A 19,048-nucleotide genomic window follows, 5' to 3' on the forward strand; every position below is an offset into this window, starting at 1 on the left:
GAAGATAGATGGACGGTTTGGATTTGCTGCGTGTCATTTATAAGCCATATACCCTATTATTTCCGGCTTTTTTTTTTTTTGGTAAACTATTTCCTAGGTTTCGACCACGAAAAAAAGTTCAGATTGGATGTCATGGGAACGTTTATGCATGTCAAAGGATATGGGAGGACTCGGTTTCAGGGATGGCTCATTACATAACAGAGCTTTGTTGGCAAAGCTGGCTTGGAAACTCCTAACTGACCCTTTTTCACACTGGGCTATTGTCATGAAAAATATTTACTACCCAAAATGCAGCTTTCTGGAGGCAAAGATAGGGAGCTCGCCTTCATGGGGCTGGCGAAGTGTTCTGTTAGGCAGAGAAGTCATTAAGAAAGGCATTGTTTGGAGGGTTGAGAGGGGAGACTCCATTCATATATGGAAAGATAAATGGGTTCCTGGACTAGCAGATTGGTGTATTCCAGCCTCTATGGCACCATCAGAGGAGATAGTAAATGTTAAAGATCTAATAGATATGGATGGTATGTGGAATAGAAGCATTCTGAATACTTTGTTTCTAAAGGAGATTTCTTTAGCCATTCTACAAATCCAATTGCCAATGTTCCCTGTAGAGGATCAACTCATTTGGACTGCTGATAAGAGGGGTATTTTTACAATAAAATCAGCGTACCACATGCTGATCAATGAGAAGCAGGAAGTTAAACGAAGGAAAGCTTCAACCTCAAACCGGAAAAAATGGGAATTAGTGGATAAAGCAGTCTGGAAAAAAATATGGAGCCTTAATGCGTTACCGAAGGTGCGAGCACTACTATGGCGTGCATGTAACCAAGCTCTAGCAGCTGGAGTAACCTGCCTACATAGAGGAATGGAAGTGGATGATCAATGTGCTAGGTGTGGGGAAAGAGAAACCACAGAGCATATATTTTTTCATTGTACTTATGCGAGGGCGGTTTGGTTGGGTTCGAACCTATGACTGCGTTTTGATGAACGGATGGATTACACGACTGATCAATGGATTGCACAGTGGGGGCAATATAAAGCGGTGGACAAAGGTATCTATAGGTACCTGGAAGCTCAGATTGGATTTATCATCTGGTATCTCTGGAGAGCTAGAAATTTAAATCTATTTAATGGTGGCAGTGGCTTCCTCACGATGTGATTCAACTAGCATCAAAGGCAGCAATAGAGTTCGTCATGGCAAAGAATACCTTAAGTGACTCAAGAGCTAGTCAGCATAATGTGGTAAGTGATCAACTACGAAGGAATCAAGCTGATTGCTGCTCATGGCGTCCTCCGGAAAGGGGAGTACTAAAAATAAATTCTGATGCAGCGCTGAAATTAAACAAATCAGCTAGCGGAATTGGTTTTGTTGTAAGAGATTGGCAAGGAGATCCTGTATTGGCAAGATTGATGCCAATGGTATTTGGAGAAGCTGAAGTTCGAGAGGCGTTAGGTATCATACTGCAATAGGGGAAGGCTGGCTTCAAATCATCATAGAATCTGATTGCCTTAACGTCGTAAGACTGCTCTTACAGCCTGATCTTCCAGTTCCTACTTGTTTGATGAATGTCATTGAAGATATTGGTGCTTGTGCACCCATCTCATGTTTTTCTCTTCTGTTCCTTGTAGCTCGCTCCCTGGCCCAGGAAGCCCTGGCGCTTGAGACGGCGTTAGATTGGCCTATTTCCACTCAATGGTTGAAGGAGCCCGTTCCTCATCCAGTTTCCATGTCTTGTTCTTAATCGAGTTTTATACCAAAAAAAAAAAAAAAAAAAAAAAAAGAGACCACGGAAAAAAGCTTAAGCTCCAATCCTGTGTCTCCTGCGAATTTTTGGACATAATAGTCCGATCTTGACCTTAATTTCTCGATGGTCGATCAAGATTTTGATTCAATGTTTCTAAATGTATCGCTTACGCATCAAGCGATCGTTTTCTTCTTTGGAGCAGTTTTGTCCTCTTCTTACCTTTTATTTTCATTTTTTTATTATTTTGGACGTAGAAGAGGAGAAAAAGGATCTACATATACGTCCCCTAGGTGCAGGAATATGTGATTTCACCTAATGAGAAGATGAAACCAAGTCTATGATTTCAACGAGGAAAGAGGAGGAAGAAGACGATGAGGGACAAATGGGATCATGGGAACCAAATCGGATTCCGAATATTTACTTTTTTTTTTTTTTTTTTTTTTGGTAATCAACAATCTTATTCAACGCGGATTCCGAAGATAATACTAATTTTTACCCTCCTATTTTTTATCTCGAGATATTTAAGAGGGTAAAAACACGTGTAAGGATATTAATCTAATGATTCTAAATGAAAACCTATGGACTTTATTGTAGATATAATTTTTTTCCTTTACAAAACCTCACCTATTCTTTTGAAATTTACATAAAGAAGTTCCTGTGTTCCCGCGACTCAGATGACCTCAATTTGGGGATTTCCTATTTCGCGGTCTGAGGTCCTTCGCTGCTCTTACAGTGGTGGTTGCTGTGATAATATCACTATCAGCTCGAGCAATGAAGGTCAAGAACATTGGCTGGCGTGTCCGAACTCGATACTATATCAAACACAAACTCGTAGCCAACCTGAGATCATGAACATGAAAGGGTACCACAAACCAAGAGTATGTTTAATTTGATGAGATTTCGTCCCAGTTCTATCCATCATCATTATTAATACAACACAACGGAGAGATCCCTGCATCTTAACAATAGGGATTGGATTGTTGGCTAATCAAGAAGAGAAGTGAATTGGGAAATTGGGAAATCGGGTCTGTGTCTTCGTGGAATGGAAGTGAAAGAAAATGGATTTATGGCCAGAGTTTCTAGCAACCAGCTAGGGGAAAGAGTTTGTTGCAGGGGATTTGGGGTAGCCGCATGGGTCATCTCTGGCTACCCTCTGGACACGCTGAGGATCCGCCTTCAACAATCTTCTAAACCCACCTGATCTGCCGTCAGTCTCCTTCGCCGTATCGTATGTGTTGAGGGAGCTTCCGCTCTCTACCTTGGCATGGCCGCTCCATTAGCCTCTGTCACCTTGTAGGTTGGCTTCCATTTCTTATTCCTACTCTTTCGCTTTGTTCTCGATCTTCATTGCTCGAGCTGTGATCTCAGAAAGCGAAATAGGAAATCCCCAAATCGAGGTCATCTGAGTCGCGTGAACACAATGACTTCTTTGTGTAAATTTTAAAAGAATAGGTGAGCTTTTGTAAAAGGAAAAAATTATATTTACACTTAAGTCCATGGATTTTCATTACAACCATTAGATTAGTTTTCTTATAGGTGTTGCGATCGCAGCGGCTTCAAGTCCATTTCCGCCCTGATTAGCATTGTCTTTAGCCCTGATTGACTATATTCATGACCTTGAATGGCCTTATCCCTGGCCCTATGCCTGATTGGCCCTATCTCTAGCCCTAGCCCTAGCCCTGGCCTTGATTGATCCTATATTTGGCCCTAGCCTTAGTTGATCCTATTATCGTCTCTGTTCCTAATTCATTGAGATCAAGTATCAAATACAAAATTAGGGTTGGAATCAAAATCAGGGCCAGGGTCAAGGCATAAAATCAGAAACAAGTCAGGATAAGCCAGGCGGACCAAAGAGTAATCTCAGGCCCACCCTTGGACCTAACCCACCCTTAGGGTCAAAATCTTAAGCCTAAGATTCGGGCTCAGTGTGAGCTTAGGGCAGGTCAATGCCAAATTTGCACCCCCAGAGTTAACTAGATTCGAAGCTTTATTGCCTGTGGTTGAGTTGTGACTTGTAAATTATCTGTAATTTTTCCAACATGAATGATTCAACGTGAGTTTGTGCATTTTAAGTGACTCAAACATTCTTACAATAAAATAAAGGGATAATTACTATTGCCCCCTGTACTTTGATTTTATTACTACTGTATCCCCTGTACTTTTCAAAATTATTAATCCAACCTTTAACTTTGTCTACAATTACTAATGCCCTCTACCGTTAAGTTCCGTTAGTTTACTGATGATGTGGCACATTTATATTTTTTTAAAAAGCCCCAAAATACCCTTATATTTGTCTCTTTACTTATTTACCCTTTTGTCAAGTTACAATAGTACCCTTAATTAACTGTGGAGAAAAAAATAACTATAATCCGTTTTATTAAAAAAAAACCCACCAAATAAAGAAAAAATGATTGAATAAAACTCAAATAGAAAACCAAGAGGAAGGAAAATTGAATTCAACTAAATTAGAAACAAAAAATCACCTAAAATATTTTCAAAATAAATGAAGCTTAATGAAGGCGGAAAACCAAATCGGATTTGGATTTTTCTCATTCTTTAATTCAAAATAAATAAAGTTTAGGGAAGGTGGGAAACCAATTTGGATTTGAATTTTGCCAATATTTTTAATTCAAAATAAATGAAATTTAGTGAAGGTGGGAAACCAAATCGGATTTGGATTTTGCCAATTTCTTTAATTCAAAATAAATGAAGTTTATGATAAAATTGACATTTAATATGGTTTTTATAAATGGGATAGCAACGTTTTTTTATTTATTTATTAAAATTGATATTTAATATGGTTTTTATAAATGGGATAGCAACGTTTTTTGATTTATTAAAATTAATGAAGGACAAATTAGACATTACATATTAAAACTTAACGGTTACTTAACACTGTTATAAGAAGGGGGGCAATAGTAATTTCGTAAAGAACATGGTTTTATTATCAATAAAATCAAACTACAAGGGGCAACAGTAATTATCCTTAAAATAAAATAAGTGACTTAAACATATTTAAAAAAAAAAATCTGAATGAATTTATTTAAAAGAAGGTGAATCATTATTGGACTTTTTATTAAGATAAAAACTAAATGTAATGAGGTGTTTTCATGGATGCACCATTGAGCCATATGTGCCTGACCATTAAAATATTACGCATCTTACCAAGAAGGGAAAGATAAATAGTTTAGTTAAAAATAAACAGTTTTGGTTGAAAAAAAAAGTTAAAATTATAAAATAAACAAAAATACCACTTGTTCCCATAGTTTATTATTATTAATATTTTTGTATTGGTGTTTTTTTTTTAATATTAGAAGTGAAATGCGGTTCGCATCGGTCAAACCCACGACCTCTTTACTGAAAAATATAGAGTTTACCACTCAACCAACCATGCATTGACATATAAATCACTTTTTATATATAGATAAATTAGCCATTAAAATATTACATATGCAACAATCAAGGCAAGTGTTAAATCGACGATTTATCCGTTGAAAAATGAAATTTTCAATTATTCTATTAATCTTCCATTGATCTTATTTTCATAGTTGTGCACGAGGCTCACATTGACACATGTCAAATATAATTCGTTATGTTTTTTTTTTTTTTTTTTGTTGTTAATGTAAAATTATTTTGTTTTCTTGTAGGGAAGGCTTTTCTTTTTTTAGTTTGCGCAACAACTCCCAATCTTATATTAACCTATTCGATTACAAATTTTTGAAAAAAATCATTATTACATAAAGAAACAAAATGGGACAAACACTAAAACCTAGAAATAAATAACAAAAAAAGCTTAAATCTAAAATTGACAGACAGATTTGTCCAAGACGTACGAAAGGTTTTTCTTAAGATATCGGTAAGCATTTCTTATGAGTTATGACGTCTAGGAGTTTTTTTTTTTTGGTAATCTGACGTCTAGGAGTTGGAAACTGAGGAAACTACTGATGCGTCATAAACGTGTAAACTTGATAGGTGATCACGTGAAGCGTACACATGCTGGTTGGTTTCACGAATTCACCCATAAGAACGCTAAAAATGGAATTTCATTGAAACCAAAAAGATGCAAATGCTCGTCATGTTGCACGCGAAAGTAGTTACTTTACACGGACAGGGAGGAACCTACCTATCGGTTCTGTCTTTAAGAACAATCTTATGGGCATTTGTGGAAAGAAAAAGGACAGTTGTGCATGAAACTGCAGGATTCGAATCATCTACCGACATTCGAAGACAGAGAGTAGTTACTGAAAGCTACACTACTGACTACACACATGAAGACATCAGAACGCGGTTCACATCATTTGCGCAATGCCCCTGAACGGTTGTGCCGCTGGGAAGACAATGGATTCGCAGAACGCTATTTCCCCAAATGAGCTTTCCTCGGTTATCACATTTACATCTCGAGGTGACCCAGTTGCATCAAGAGTTTTGCCCCGCTTATTGCCTTATCTTCTCCTTCATATATTTTCCTTCTATGATACGTTCTTCCAGTGATTTGCCTTATATTCTCCTTCATATATTTTCCTTCTATGATATGTTCTTCCAGTGATTACAGAGTCTATCTTCAGTCTCAAGTGCTTCATTTTGTTTCTGAGTGGATTTTGGATAACTTAACATGGACATCGATTGGGTTGATTACCTCAAGGGTATGTTGAAACCGCTTGCTGCCCTCACTGTTATTCTAATGGCCGTGACTCTCTCGTACTTTCAGAAACTTGGGTTGGGAAAAGACATGCTCTACTCCATTACTAGGGCTTTTGTTCAATTGTCTATGATTGGTTTCGTGCTTCAGTTCATTTTTAAGCAGGACAACGGTTGTTTGATTCTTGGTGCTTACTTGTTCATGGTTTGTTTCCTCCTCTCTGCTTCAATTGCTTTCAGAATTCCATCTTTTCCTCATATTTGCTTATTAACTGTTCGTTTAAAGGTCTAGCAGGAAAATTTTGCTGGTTACCATGTTGAATAAAGCTTAATATATACCCATTCAAAGTCGTGATCAATAGACCTAGGCGAGTTTAATTGAAGATCATCTGTAAAATGTTGAGGTCATTCAAAGTTGTGAGCACTCATGAACTTCATCAAATACCATAAGAAAACCAAATCAAGTGTAATACAATCAATGGAGCCCACCTTATGTAGAATCTTTTATTAGTATTCTAACATGTATTAGATGATCCACAAAGGATGTGAATGAAACTTTGTAATAAATCACTGTCGCTTGATTGGTTGTGGAATATCTCTGCTCTTGCTACTTAATATATGTGGAGATGGGAGACCATATGATAAAAATCTATATCTCCAAATTGATTCAATGGATAGTCGAAATGGTCAGAGAGGATGAGTAGTGCCAAGCATCTTGTATGGTCTTCTGGATATACTATTAGAACACACTTGTAGTTGGCTTCCTGACCTTCACTTCCAGATTATGACTGGAAGAACTTCTGCAACAAAAGTGCTGTCACAATTAGACAATATCGATTCTTGATGTTTTCCTTTTGAGGGGATGAATGAAGAATTCATTAGCCAATAGAAGAAGTGGGTGAGGGGGGAACGTACCAAAAGAAAACAAAGGGTGGACCCTTACTGAAGCCAATAAGGTCTTAAGCAAAAGCAAAGCAAAGAAAATGAGCTACACACCAAGGCTGTGACCAAGGAGACAAGACAAATTCAAGGAATGAATCTAGTTTTTCCTGTTTTTTTCTTCTTCTTCTTAGGTTAATTTATGCTTAACTGAGTTATCTACCCCATCTTTTGCATTTTGTCCATGTGTTGTAGATCTTGATTGCTGCTTACACAGCAGGTCAACGGGCAAAACACGTACCACATGGAAAGTACATTGCAGGAGCATCTATTTTGACAGGAACATCAGTGACCATGTTCTTGCTTCTTGTGCTGAAGGTTTTCCCTTTTACACCACGATACATCATTCCCGTAGCAGGCATGATGGTTGGAAGTTCCATGGCTGTGACTGGTGTTACAATGAGGCGACTTAGAGACGATATTAGAATGCAGAAAAACCTGGTGGGTCTTCACTCTTAAGTTGAAAAGTTACTTTTTGAGTCATTTGAGGAAATCTAGGCTGTGCTGTTTGAGTTTTGTATATTCTTTTACAGAGAGTCTTATTTTTGTTGTTATCCAAATGCCCTACTTCTTCATGTAGGTAGAAACTGCATTAGCACTTGGAGCAACCCCACGTCAGGCTACAATGCAGCAAGTAAAGAGGGCTTTGATTCTTGCACTTTCTCCTATTTTGGACAATGCAAAGACCGTGGGGCTGATCTCACTTCCGGGTGCAATGACTGGTCTTATAATGGCGGGCGCCTCCCCCGTGGAGGCAATTCAGTTGCAGATGGTGGTGATGAACATGCAAATGGGGTCAACTACTGTTAGTAGCATCATGTCAACATACCTCTGTTGCACCTCCTTCTTCACTAAAGCTTTCCAGTTGGAGAACAATGTTTTTAATGCAGAGTAGGCTTTTCCTTTTGTTGTTAACACTGCTGCTTACTAGAGGCAAGATATGTTTCTCAAATTGAAATGTAATGTAATAAACTGCAATCATCTCAATCACTTGTTTTGCAGTCAGATATTTTTTAGTTGTTCATGCATTAAATCCCCCTTGCAATATTGTGTTTCTTATCTAGAAGCAAGAAAACAGAAACAGTTTTTTCTGTGTCTTGCCAATTCACAAAATCTAGTTAGATTACTGATTCTGTTTTGTTTCCCACTTTTCATATATAAACGTGTTTTTGTTATTTATCATTGTTTATTGTTGAGATCATGTATGGTTACACAAGGGGGAAATTGTTTCATGTTATAGAACAAAAAAATGAATGTACCAGAATAGGATGATGATATGCTTTCATGTCAAAAAGACAAGAATGACTCTGCCTTTTCAAGGTAAGCTGTTTACTTCTTCGCTCTCTTTTTTTTTTTTTTGGTTTAAAGTTTCTCAAAATGGGATCAAAACTGTGTCAAAACATTCGTTTGTTTTAAAAGTGAGGGAAATAAAAAACAAAAAGTGAGGGAAATAAAGCACAAACTTGGTTAGTTTGTTTTAAAGTGAGGGGAAAAAATGCACAAAATCGGACCAGATTACACATTGTGTGAACCTTAGAGATTTATTTATGTCGAGTTCTTCTTGATTGGAAAAAAGAGAGTTAATGTTCATTTAGACTCCTTTCATCTTATTTATTTTTAATTCAAAAATAGAAAAGAAGAAAAATAATAGTTTACATTCAGACTCCATGTGTATTAAAAAAAACTAATTAAGGATATATTGAAATTTTTTATGATAAAAATGCCTTTATACATTTTTTTAATTTTTCTTTCTCCAATTGTACCAAAATATATGAGGGCATTTGATTATAAAAAAAATCAATATTTCAGACCGGGTTCGAATCAAATTTATCGGGTCAAGGACTTTTCATTGGGTTCGAATGTCTTGGTTCAGACCGACCATTTCCCCGTTTCAGGTTCTAACCCTAACCCCTCAAAAACTGTAATTTTTTTGTTCTGAACGTGATCGTTTTTTGTGGAAACGTGGTCCCTGTATTTGATCCCACTTTAGTTGTATTTAGCCCAACATTTTTACTTTCTGCCAGAGCCTGTTATCTGTATAGTCCCTTGTGGATTGTGTTACAATCCTTTGTTCTATTGGAAAACAGGCGTCTTATGAGCTTGCATCTGCTGCTTATAACTCTTTAAGTGTTGTTATGAATTTGATGCTTTTATTTCACCCAGAAAAATAAAAAAAATCCATCGAAACATCAGCGATGGATCCCTGACATCATCTTATCAAAACCAAGATCGTCAACAGTGCGTTACCCTCTCTGGCTTTCTCCCGTTACTCTTCTTCATCTGATACAATGGAGATGATTACTCTCAAGCTGCCTCTCTTTCCTACTAAGATGAGCTCTGGACCTTTCTTAGCCGTTGGGTTCCCTTCATCATGTCTGAAGATCTCATCTGCTAACCACTCTCGAAGAACAATGGTTACAAGGGCAGCTATTGCTCTCGAGCAGATGACGCAAACGAAGAACTCCATTGTAAGAATAGGCACAAGAGGAAGGTATTATGTTCCGCCGTTCTTCAAATTTTAAAGGGGTGGGAGGGTTTCTTTATTTGCTCGGAATGTAGAATGCAAATCTTAACACGAATGTTGAGGGATTTCTTACACTGGCCATAGCTTCTTTTGCGTATAGCATATTCTCCTTCTGTGTTGGGCAATTTGATGCGAATCCTGCTTTGCTTTATTCGTCTGTAATTCCATAAATGTTTCGCTTACTTCTTCATAGTGATTTTGTCGGCTTCAGCCGTAGCTGGCTGACCTCGATAGTTTATCTGGTGATTCCTCTAATTTATGACTCAAGGATTTGATTATTTAACGGGATTTTACTCAATAGTCTTGTGCATTTTTGGCGAAGGACCTGCTTGAAAAACTGAATGACTCTGTTTGTTCTTTACGTAGGACAGCCCACTAGCCCTGGCACAGGCCTATGAAACGAGGGAAAAACTTATGGCTGCACATTCTGAGTTGGGTGCGGAAGGAGCCATCGAAATTGTGGTTATCAAGACCACGGGAGATAAAATTCAAAGCCAACCACTTGCTGATCTAGGAGGAAAAGGCTTATTTACAAAAGAGATAGACGATGCTCTCTTGAACGATGAAATTGACATAGCTGTGCACTCAATGAAAGATGTTCCTACTTATTTACCTGTCGGAACCATTTTGCCTTGCAACCTTCCACGTGAAGATGTCCGGGATGTGTTCATTTCATCAATTGCAGATACCCTTGCAGCGCTTCCAGCTGGAAGTGTTGTTGGTACAGCCTCCCTCAGAAGAAAGTCACAAATACTACACAGATATCCATCACTGAAAGTAAGTGCTATTTGCATTTCGCATTTGCTAGGACTATAATTATTATGCATGTAACAATTGGGCACATATGGTCTCTTGACAACTTTTAGAGCTTGTCGGCTATACACTTTTCACTTTGCCATCCATCTTGCTTTTACCCAATTTTTGAAAGACTTCACTGAAAACTGAAGTTATTGGGTTGTACTTAACTCCTAAAGAAAAAAAATACCCATTTTCCTGGTATTGAGAGATTATGATGGTGGTTGCCCATCGAAAGCTTTGATTGAGATTTAAAAACCAAAGCTCTAGGTGCTACTTTAATGGCTGTTTACCTGGGACTGTTCATGTGCCATTAAAATTTTCTTTGCTACCTATGACAAAAGACACCCAAAAGTTGGTGGTGGAATGTGGTTGCGTATGAATGTTACTGTTTTACCATTACTCCAGGAGATTGGTGTTTCATTCTTTTTTTTAATAAGAGGGTGGGTGTTAGTGTTGGGACAGGTTCAGGACTGCTGCTTGATGGTTCCTTCTCTTATGGTGTTAGGTTGCCTAATCAAGAATGTCACATTCCCAAATTATTTTCAACTAAGTTTTGATGATTACAAGCACTTGAATATGTATGTGAAGCTTTTGTAGGTAGTCATACTACAGTATTGAGGTTAACAAGATTTGGAGGAGAATATTGGTTATGAACAAGTCAAGCCTATGTAAGTCAGTACAAGACAAAGTGAGGTGAGACAAGATGAGATACGAGATTACTACATGACAACATGACAACTTAAGCCTAACAAAGTCAGTATGAGATACAAGACATGACAAGGCAAGCTAAGGCAAAATCTGAAGTTTACCTGACGATCAATACTATCTTAGAACACCTGCACACGCTTGCATTGCATACTTGCATATTAAGATGGGCGTAGACCTAGACAGACCTTGTTAATGCCCACCTTGGTAATGCTCGAGGACCATAGACAAGACCAACAAGTGTTAGAAGCCCCAAAACTCCTGATAAAACTAGCAAAACATGGTTGAAGTTGCATAAACCAGTCTGACTGCTTAGTGGCAGAAGCTGCAGTCTGACTAGGTGAACTTAGGCTGGGGGACAGACTGACTGGTTGCCTTAACCAACTTGAGAATGTCGAAGTGATTCTCCAATGGTTAGTTCTTCTTGTTGATTGTCCAATTGTTCTGTTTGGTTCATGTACCATTCAATCTGTAGGCCCACAACATGACCTTTTTTATCATTTGATTTTCAAATTTATCACATTTGTTTACTATATATAGGTCACTAAAGGACAAACTCAAGACAACTTTGAGGCATTGGATAATGAATGCTCATCATTGAGAACTTCTATTTGAATCCTTTTATCTCTTTATTAGTTTATTCAGTAATTTGAGTTGAAAGTAATTATTATATCATTTTGATTTCAAGTCAAGTCAACAAATTGGAGGCTTGCATTGTAGCTATTGGATCTTTCCATTGAAGAAGTCTCGAGAAAACCCTTGTCATAAGCTCTTGTCATGTGCACACTCCCAAAATCACATCATTTTGCCTAAATGGATATTCATTCATTGGTATGTATTTTGTGTCTTAGTGTTGATAGAACTCTTGATCAAAGTAGGTTTGGACTGTCTTAGATTATATAGATGATTGCAATGATTGCACATGTTCATTTTATTTAAAATATCGCGCGGATTTTCTTTTCCTTTAATGGTTGTGTGGATTTACTTGTCTTTGGATATTGCACAAATTTCTTGTCTTCAAATGATTTGTTTGTGCAATATTCTCTTGTCCTATAATAAGACGGCGTAAGGTCTAGGAAGGAAAAATATGGTGGAATTCTCTCAAGTTTTGAAAAGAGTGGATGTAGACTCTTGGAGACAGACCACTTTAAATCGTTTCTCTTCTGTGGTTGTTTTGTTGTCTTTATCTTTTAATTTTGCAATTTAGTTATTTGAAGGACATTGTCCACTAGAGACAACCTACCCACCCCACCAAGGTTGTTTCATTTCATGTATGGAACATTTAGATTGGAGAAAACCCCCTAACAATAGAAAGTTGAAGATTTTACCTACTATGAAAACCCAGTTTTTGTTCTTGAATTGGGGGGGTTGACTTGCTATTCTTTTGGAATTTGGTTTTCTAACTATTTTTATTAGACTAAAAGAGTGGTCTATCTATTTGTGTATTCATGAAAAATATGGTATGTATATGATTTTTTTTTTGGGTAATGGAGTATGTGATGTCATTTGTTCCAAAGATATTTGGCATAGGCAAGGGCTAAACCTGGTTCGGTACTCCTTTTTTATTTATTTATTTATTTATTTTTATACGGTGAACCTGGTTCAGTAGTGTGAAGGAAACTGTTGCGTAGACCGTTAAAAATCTACTTGGATGCCTAAGCAACAAAACCTTGATGACATGTGTGCTTTTCTATGGATAGGGAGTTGAGGCAGGTAAATTTGCTATCTATTTGTGTGTTGCACAGTTTTTTGTTGAGTATTTTCTGTTCTATTCTAGGTGTCAAGGCCTCATCTGGGTGGCACCTTGGCAACCCACATGCTTTGGATGACCAGGGTGCCTTGATCGCCTAGGCAGGTGCATTGGTTGCCTTGCTCACCTAATTGGTTTTACCTTGTATCTTAATCTTCTCCAATGCCTTGGTTTGCTTAACACCTTGACAGCTATAGTTCTGATCATTTTTAATAAAACATTTAGAATTGCTAAGGAAAATCGATTCTTTTTTTTTGTTGCTTCATATGGTTGTTGTCATCACTAGTAGGTATAGAATATGTTTTTTGGTGTCCATCTCCTTGTTTCCTTACTGTGTCCTCTTATTGTAGGTGGAAGAAAACTTCAGAGGGAATGTGCAGACACGATTGAGAAAAGTCAAGGAAGGAGTTGTAAAAGCAACTTTGTTGGCACGGGCTGGGTTAAAACGCCTAAAAATGAAAGATAATGCAGATTATGCAACAAACGATATTTCGGTTGATGAAATGCTTCCAGCTGTTGCTCAAGGAGCCATTGGGATTGCATGTCGAAGCAATGACAACAAGATGGTACATGGATTATTTACTTAGTTTACATTCAATGGTCTCTTTGCTTAGCTACTGCATAAAATAATCTGATTGGTATCAGAAGCTACCTCATAAAGTAATCTGACTGCTATCGAAAGCTACCCTCATAAAATAATTTGACTGGTTTCGAAAGTTACCTCACCGAGTAATGTGTCTGGCATCAAAAGCAATAGATGCTGCTACATCTTCGACTGTGCAAGGTTCTTAAACCTGTGAGAATAGATGGTGTGAGTTTTCCCTTAAATGGAGGTAGAAATTGTCTGTTGGGTCCGATTTGGGATAATTTCTTCAGTGATGGGATCATTGCTTGAGGATAAGGACTATTTTTTTGGGGTAGAAGGATAAGGGCTATTGTATGAGTATGATAAATAGATTCCATGTAAAGCTTAATGATTTGTATTTTTGGTTTACACGACTAAGGTTGCTGACAAATTGTTCTGATGATTACTTTAAAAGTAAAGCCTACTTGCAACTGAGTCAGATGTTTTTTCCATGTAAATAGGTATTGGAGCTCAGATAATAAGAGGTTGTGATTTATATTTAGTTTTATAGGACCTGCTCTATGGTGAAAGGTTTGATAATACTGATATACTTAGGACGGAAGTAAGTTGGCTATAAGCAACATGTTAAATCATGGAGATCTTTTGTTACAAGTGATCAATTAAGGAATTTGCAGCACATGCATAGTGTTCTGAACAGAAGCTCATGGACAGTAATTTTAATATTTATGGTGCATTTACTTTTATGTCCTTAATAGGTTTATTTTTTTATTGTATGTTCAGTGAAGTGGGAGAGTCTAAACACAAGTTATCACCATTCTCTCTCTCTCTCTCTCTCTTATTATTCACTTCATATTTGAGATTTAGGCACTGTTACATCTCTCTTCATTAATTTATTTATCTTTTCTTAAGGTTCTAATGACATTCAGCCGTATATATCAGTTTGAGATCTTGCAGTTTCTCTTGTCTTTTGTTTTAAGCGGTGCAACACCCCATATGTGGTGCTTTACGAATGCTTAGAGACTAGTTCATGTTCCAAAGTTGGAACTAGGTCTCTATTTATGGTGTTTGGTAAATACAGATAGAATTTTGCAGCTGAAGCATCAGGAGTAGATACCAGTAGCCCCTGCCAGGGTTTTGAGATTGATTTTTCATTTTTCTTTCTGTATTTTATGAGAATCATTTTCTGGAATTTGTGGAAGGCATCAAACTTTTGTTGGATGGGAAGTTAGAGTTAAATTTTGTGAGATATGTATGAAAAATTCAGTGGGGATTGGTTTTGCAAAGATCAAGATTGTCCAGATTATACTTCTTGTTGCAACTTCACTCTATTTTGGCCTATGAATAATGTCTGAATCATTGAAGAATGTGGTAACTTAGGTTCTTTCTGCAATATTGAATTGTATCTCTGAAAAGATACTAGACGAAGTTACAGACTTTTGACAATGGGATAAAATTTTTAAGTTGGTTCTAACTGGATGCCAACAACAAGGTAGACTTGGTGCCTCACACTGACATTATCGGTGAGTCATGAGAATTGCTTAATGTTCTGTATTTAAGAGTTAGGACAGAATAATCGTTATCATCTGACTGAAAGGTTTGCATTTAACCCAATATTTTACTGACTAAAATGTATGTATGAGGAGCTGAATTCCCTACTCCTACCATGTGTAACAATTGCAAAGTCAACTAGAGCAGTTCATTGTCATGGGATTTTTGGGAGGACTGTGGTAGGAGTTTAATTAAGTACGTTTTTGAAATACTAGGTGGTGAAAAGGTAGCCGCATTCTCATATGTATTTCCTAGGGTTCTATGTGTCTCTTGTGAGAAGACGATTCCACCCAGGTTGATGCTTCAAGCTTTCCTTTTTTACATCTATCCTTGGGCCCAATAGTGGGAATAGCAATGGTGGTAAATATGCTCATGTGGCTGGTTCTGGTAAAGCTCTTATTTCAGGTACTCAAGTTGCTCTAGAAAATTCAGATACAGTGGAGACTTGTCACCATTGTTGTTGCCTTGGACATGTAAAATGTTTTTTTGTTGGAAAGAATTCATCTGATGCTGCTACTGGGTCTCTTTTTCTTCATCTTCACTGTCTTAATCTGATGCAAACCAGTGAAGATGTCTGATGGGGAATATGGCCTCGAACTGTTACGTCTGTTCAGGTAGATAATGTCATTGCATTTGTAACTTCAAAAATAAAAGAAAAAGCTTGAAGGTGAACATGAGGATCCCTTTCTTGCTTTAGCTGCCCAAATTGTATGCTTTCTTTCAGTTGGACTTATTATTGTGGTTCTCTTAAAGTGGAATAGGAAGTTGAGGATTAGTTTACATTCATGGACGTCAAGCTGAGTTGAACTTGTGCTGATTCTGGTCAGTGTTTTTGGTGGAATGTGTGTTTATTCATCCCATATGTGGATGCCTCCTTTGCTTAGATTAGAACCCACATAAGTAGTTATACCATTCAGCAATGATTTGTTCCATTCTTGTCTTGTCACCAAAGAGCGGTCTACAATTTCACTAACCAAAGTTTCACCTTCTATTTTCATGGTATTAATGATGCACTGGTTTCCATAGAATCTTCTGTTTCCTAAACATTCTTCAAACATCAAATCTAGTCTAGAAATGTCACAAAAATGACATCTCCATTCACAACTGCAAAATAGATATTTCAGAGTTTCACATGGGCCTTTTGTCTCTGCGACCTATATTCTGACAAATGCTTCATGTGCCTACCACCTATGCTTTTTAGAACCTCTCTGTCCTCTTCAGGTTGGAAAGATATCCTGTAATTCTCTCCACAAGGTGATATGGATATTTGAGTTTCTCTTGTTCTGTAGGTTTTCATTCTCAAGTTCTTGATTTTCGTTCTTTCCGATCTCAAATTGAAATCTAGACTCACATACTCCTCAAAAGCTGGAAGTATTGTTTGAGTGTTGAGATGGTTGTAGTAAGGCCTGGAGCATCTATCAAGGGGTGCCACAACCAATGCTTTTCGTTCTGTACTACAATATCAAACTCCTAACGTCTTTCTGTGCATTTGGATCTTATCCAAAATTTTGTCTCTGGATTATAAAGTAGTCTTTTCCTATCACAAGCATCTAAAATAGTTATTAGGAAATGTTTGAAATGGGAGTTGGCACTGACTTGATCAGATTAGATGGTTGTAGCCTTTTAGGTTTGTCTCACTGACCAAGTATTCCAGATAATTTTGTTTTACAAGTTTTAAAAATGAAGACCATACCTAGTGCTCAAAACTCCGCGTTTTAGCAAGGTCTAGGAATGATTAGATGCATGCAGTGTGCTCCTGTTTCTAGGACTTGAACCTGTGACCAAGCATTTAGAAAGTAAGCAGTTGACTAACATGCCATGCAGCTTGCACAACTGTTCAGAACACTGCATAAATTACAAAATGAAAAGGCTACACAAAGTGGAAATGTAAAAGCAGTTAAATTTCCAAGTGAGGGTCTGCTGCAAAATAATTAATTGCTTGTCACACTGTTATTGTGGGATTAGGTTGACAAACCCTAATGGGCAATAGTTGCTAATTTTGTTGAATAATACGTGTGAATAATAAATGTTGAAGAGGTTTTAGTAAAGAGCAGCTCTGTACTAGGATCAAAGAAATGTATCAGGGCTTGCAGTTGAGCAATCACATGTATAGATCAATTGGGTTAGCAAAAGATAATTAGAAGGCATGTGATGGATGGACAGAACAATGTGTATGTATTTTGAAATTCAAGTGTTAATTTTAATTCTTTCAAGTATGTTCCTTATTGCAGGCTGATTACATAGCTTCACTGAATCATGAGGAGACCAGATTAGCAGTGACATGTGAGCGGGCCTTTCTTGAGACCCTAGATGGATCATGTAAAACACCAATTGCTGGCTATGCATATCGGAATGAAGAAGGGAATTGTGTTTTTAGAGGATTGGTAGCTGCACCTGATGGAACCCAAGGTAAAACACCTTGATGAATGCTAATCCACAAACTAGTCTTTGCATTTGTTATATTCTGGGTGTAGCTTCCATGCTATATAAAATTTAGAAATGTACAATTGATGTACAACCTCGCAACTTTTTGTGCTTCAGCCTCTTCTTCTCTTTTGGTTTAGGATTCTACTTTAGTCATGCCTCTATGCACAATTGATGTACAACCTCGCAACTTTTTGTGCGTCAGCCTCTTCTCTTTTGGTTTAGGATTCTACTTTAGTCATGCCTCTATGCACAATTGATGTACAACCTCGCAACTTTTTGTGCTTCAGCCTCTTCTTCTCGTTTGGTTTAGGATTCTACTTTAGTCATGCCTCTATGCTGTTAACAGTTGCATGCTGTAATTTTCAAGTTGCTCCTCTGGGCCACTTCATTCTTGTAGTGGTACAACTTCAGGGTTTCTTTTCTTTTGTCTTTTAAATTTTGTAAATACAACCACTCTTTGATGGAGCCTTTTGTTTCAGTGTTTGAGACTTCAAGAACAGGTCCATATACACAAGAGGATATGATTTTGATGGGGAAGGATGCTGGCAAAGAATTACTTTTGCGGGCTGGTGCCGATTTCTTTGATTATCTCAGAAGCCAGTAGCTGGATCGGTTTAGGACAAACAGAAGAGGAATTGGTGTTTTGGGCTTGTGCCTGTCTCTGGTAGCTGTCAATTTACCTGGGATGATTCATCTTTTTGGGCTGTTGTAATTTTTGTTTTTTCGTTTTTGTAGTGAGCAAAATTTTTGCATGTTTGTTGTATATTTAGATGAAACATTTTCGATTGGGACCCAAAAAAAGAAAAAAAACATTTTCCAGTTGTTTGAAAAGAGGGATTAGATTCTTCATTTTGGAAATCTGAGAGCAATTCGATTATTGTTACTTCTCATGGGAAAGAAACCGTATAATGATAACATTCTCCAGTTCTCTTATTGATGTAGAATGTGGATTATTTCTTACCTGATCCCAACTATATACAGAAAAGGAAATTTTCGGCCATGTCTCTGAGTAACCCCTAAAATTAATTGTCTCCTGACTCGCCCAATACCCTTTATTACTAACATCATAGTCTTTGTTAATTTTTATTTGTCTATTTTTGGTATAATCATCACATCCTCAGGGAAAAAGATGGAAGAGAAGAAAAAGAAAATATATTTATAAGAGAATAGAAATTGTGTAGATATTTATAAGAGAATAGAAATTATTGTTTGATTACATGAATCTATCAGATGTCTGGATTTATGAATGTGAGATTTATACCAGTTTGGTTGTGAAAATTCTTAAATTTATGAAATTTAGATATTTATTTTTTTAAATTAAAAACGTTCATACGTAGATTTATGGATATAGTAAGAGTTGAACCCACAACCTCTTCATTAAGAAGTGTGTG

At 37.1% G+C, this 19,048-nt stretch overlaps 2 protein-coding genes across 2 annotated transcripts; both read left to right on the forward strand.

Moving 5' to 3' along the window:
* Positions 1–5,929: 5,929 nt before the first annotated feature.
* LOC149027110 (protein ALUMINUM SENSITIVE 3-like) lies at positions 5,930–8,477 on the forward strand. The gene is made up of 4 exons (XM_089146401.1): positions 5,930–6,144; positions 6,286–6,585; positions 7,515–7,760; positions 7,900–8,477. Exons 2-4 carry the CDS (start codon positions 6,355–6,357, stop codon positions 8,212–8,214), a joined length of 792 nt encoding a protein of 263 aa, XP_089002527.1. The 5' UTR covers positions 5,930–6,144; positions 6,286–6,354; the 3' UTR covers positions 8,215–8,477.
* Positions 8,478–9,343: 866 nt separating this feature from the next.
* HEMC (hydroxymethylbilane synthase) lies at positions 9,344–18,684 on the forward strand. The gene is made up of 5 exons (XM_089159295.1): positions 9,344–9,810; positions 10,215–10,620; positions 13,447–13,662; positions 17,462–17,639; positions 18,137–18,684. The coding sequence occupies exons 1-5, from the start codon at positions 9,608–9,610 to the stop codon at positions 18,259–18,261; spliced, it is 1,128 nt and encodes a 375-aa protein (XP_089015421.1). The 5' UTR covers positions 9,344–9,607; the 3' UTR covers positions 18,262–18,684.
* The last annotated feature ends 364 nt before the right edge of the window (positions 18,685–19,048 follow it).

Source organism: Hakea prostrata, chromosome 1 (genome assembly GCF_041222555.1).
Source record: "Hakea prostrata isolate BN-2017 chromosome 1, UWA_Hpros_2, whole genome shotgun sequence".
Taxonomy (NCBI): domain Eukaryota; kingdom Viridiplantae; phylum Streptophyta; class Magnoliopsida; order Proteales; family Proteaceae; genus Hakea; species Hakea prostrata.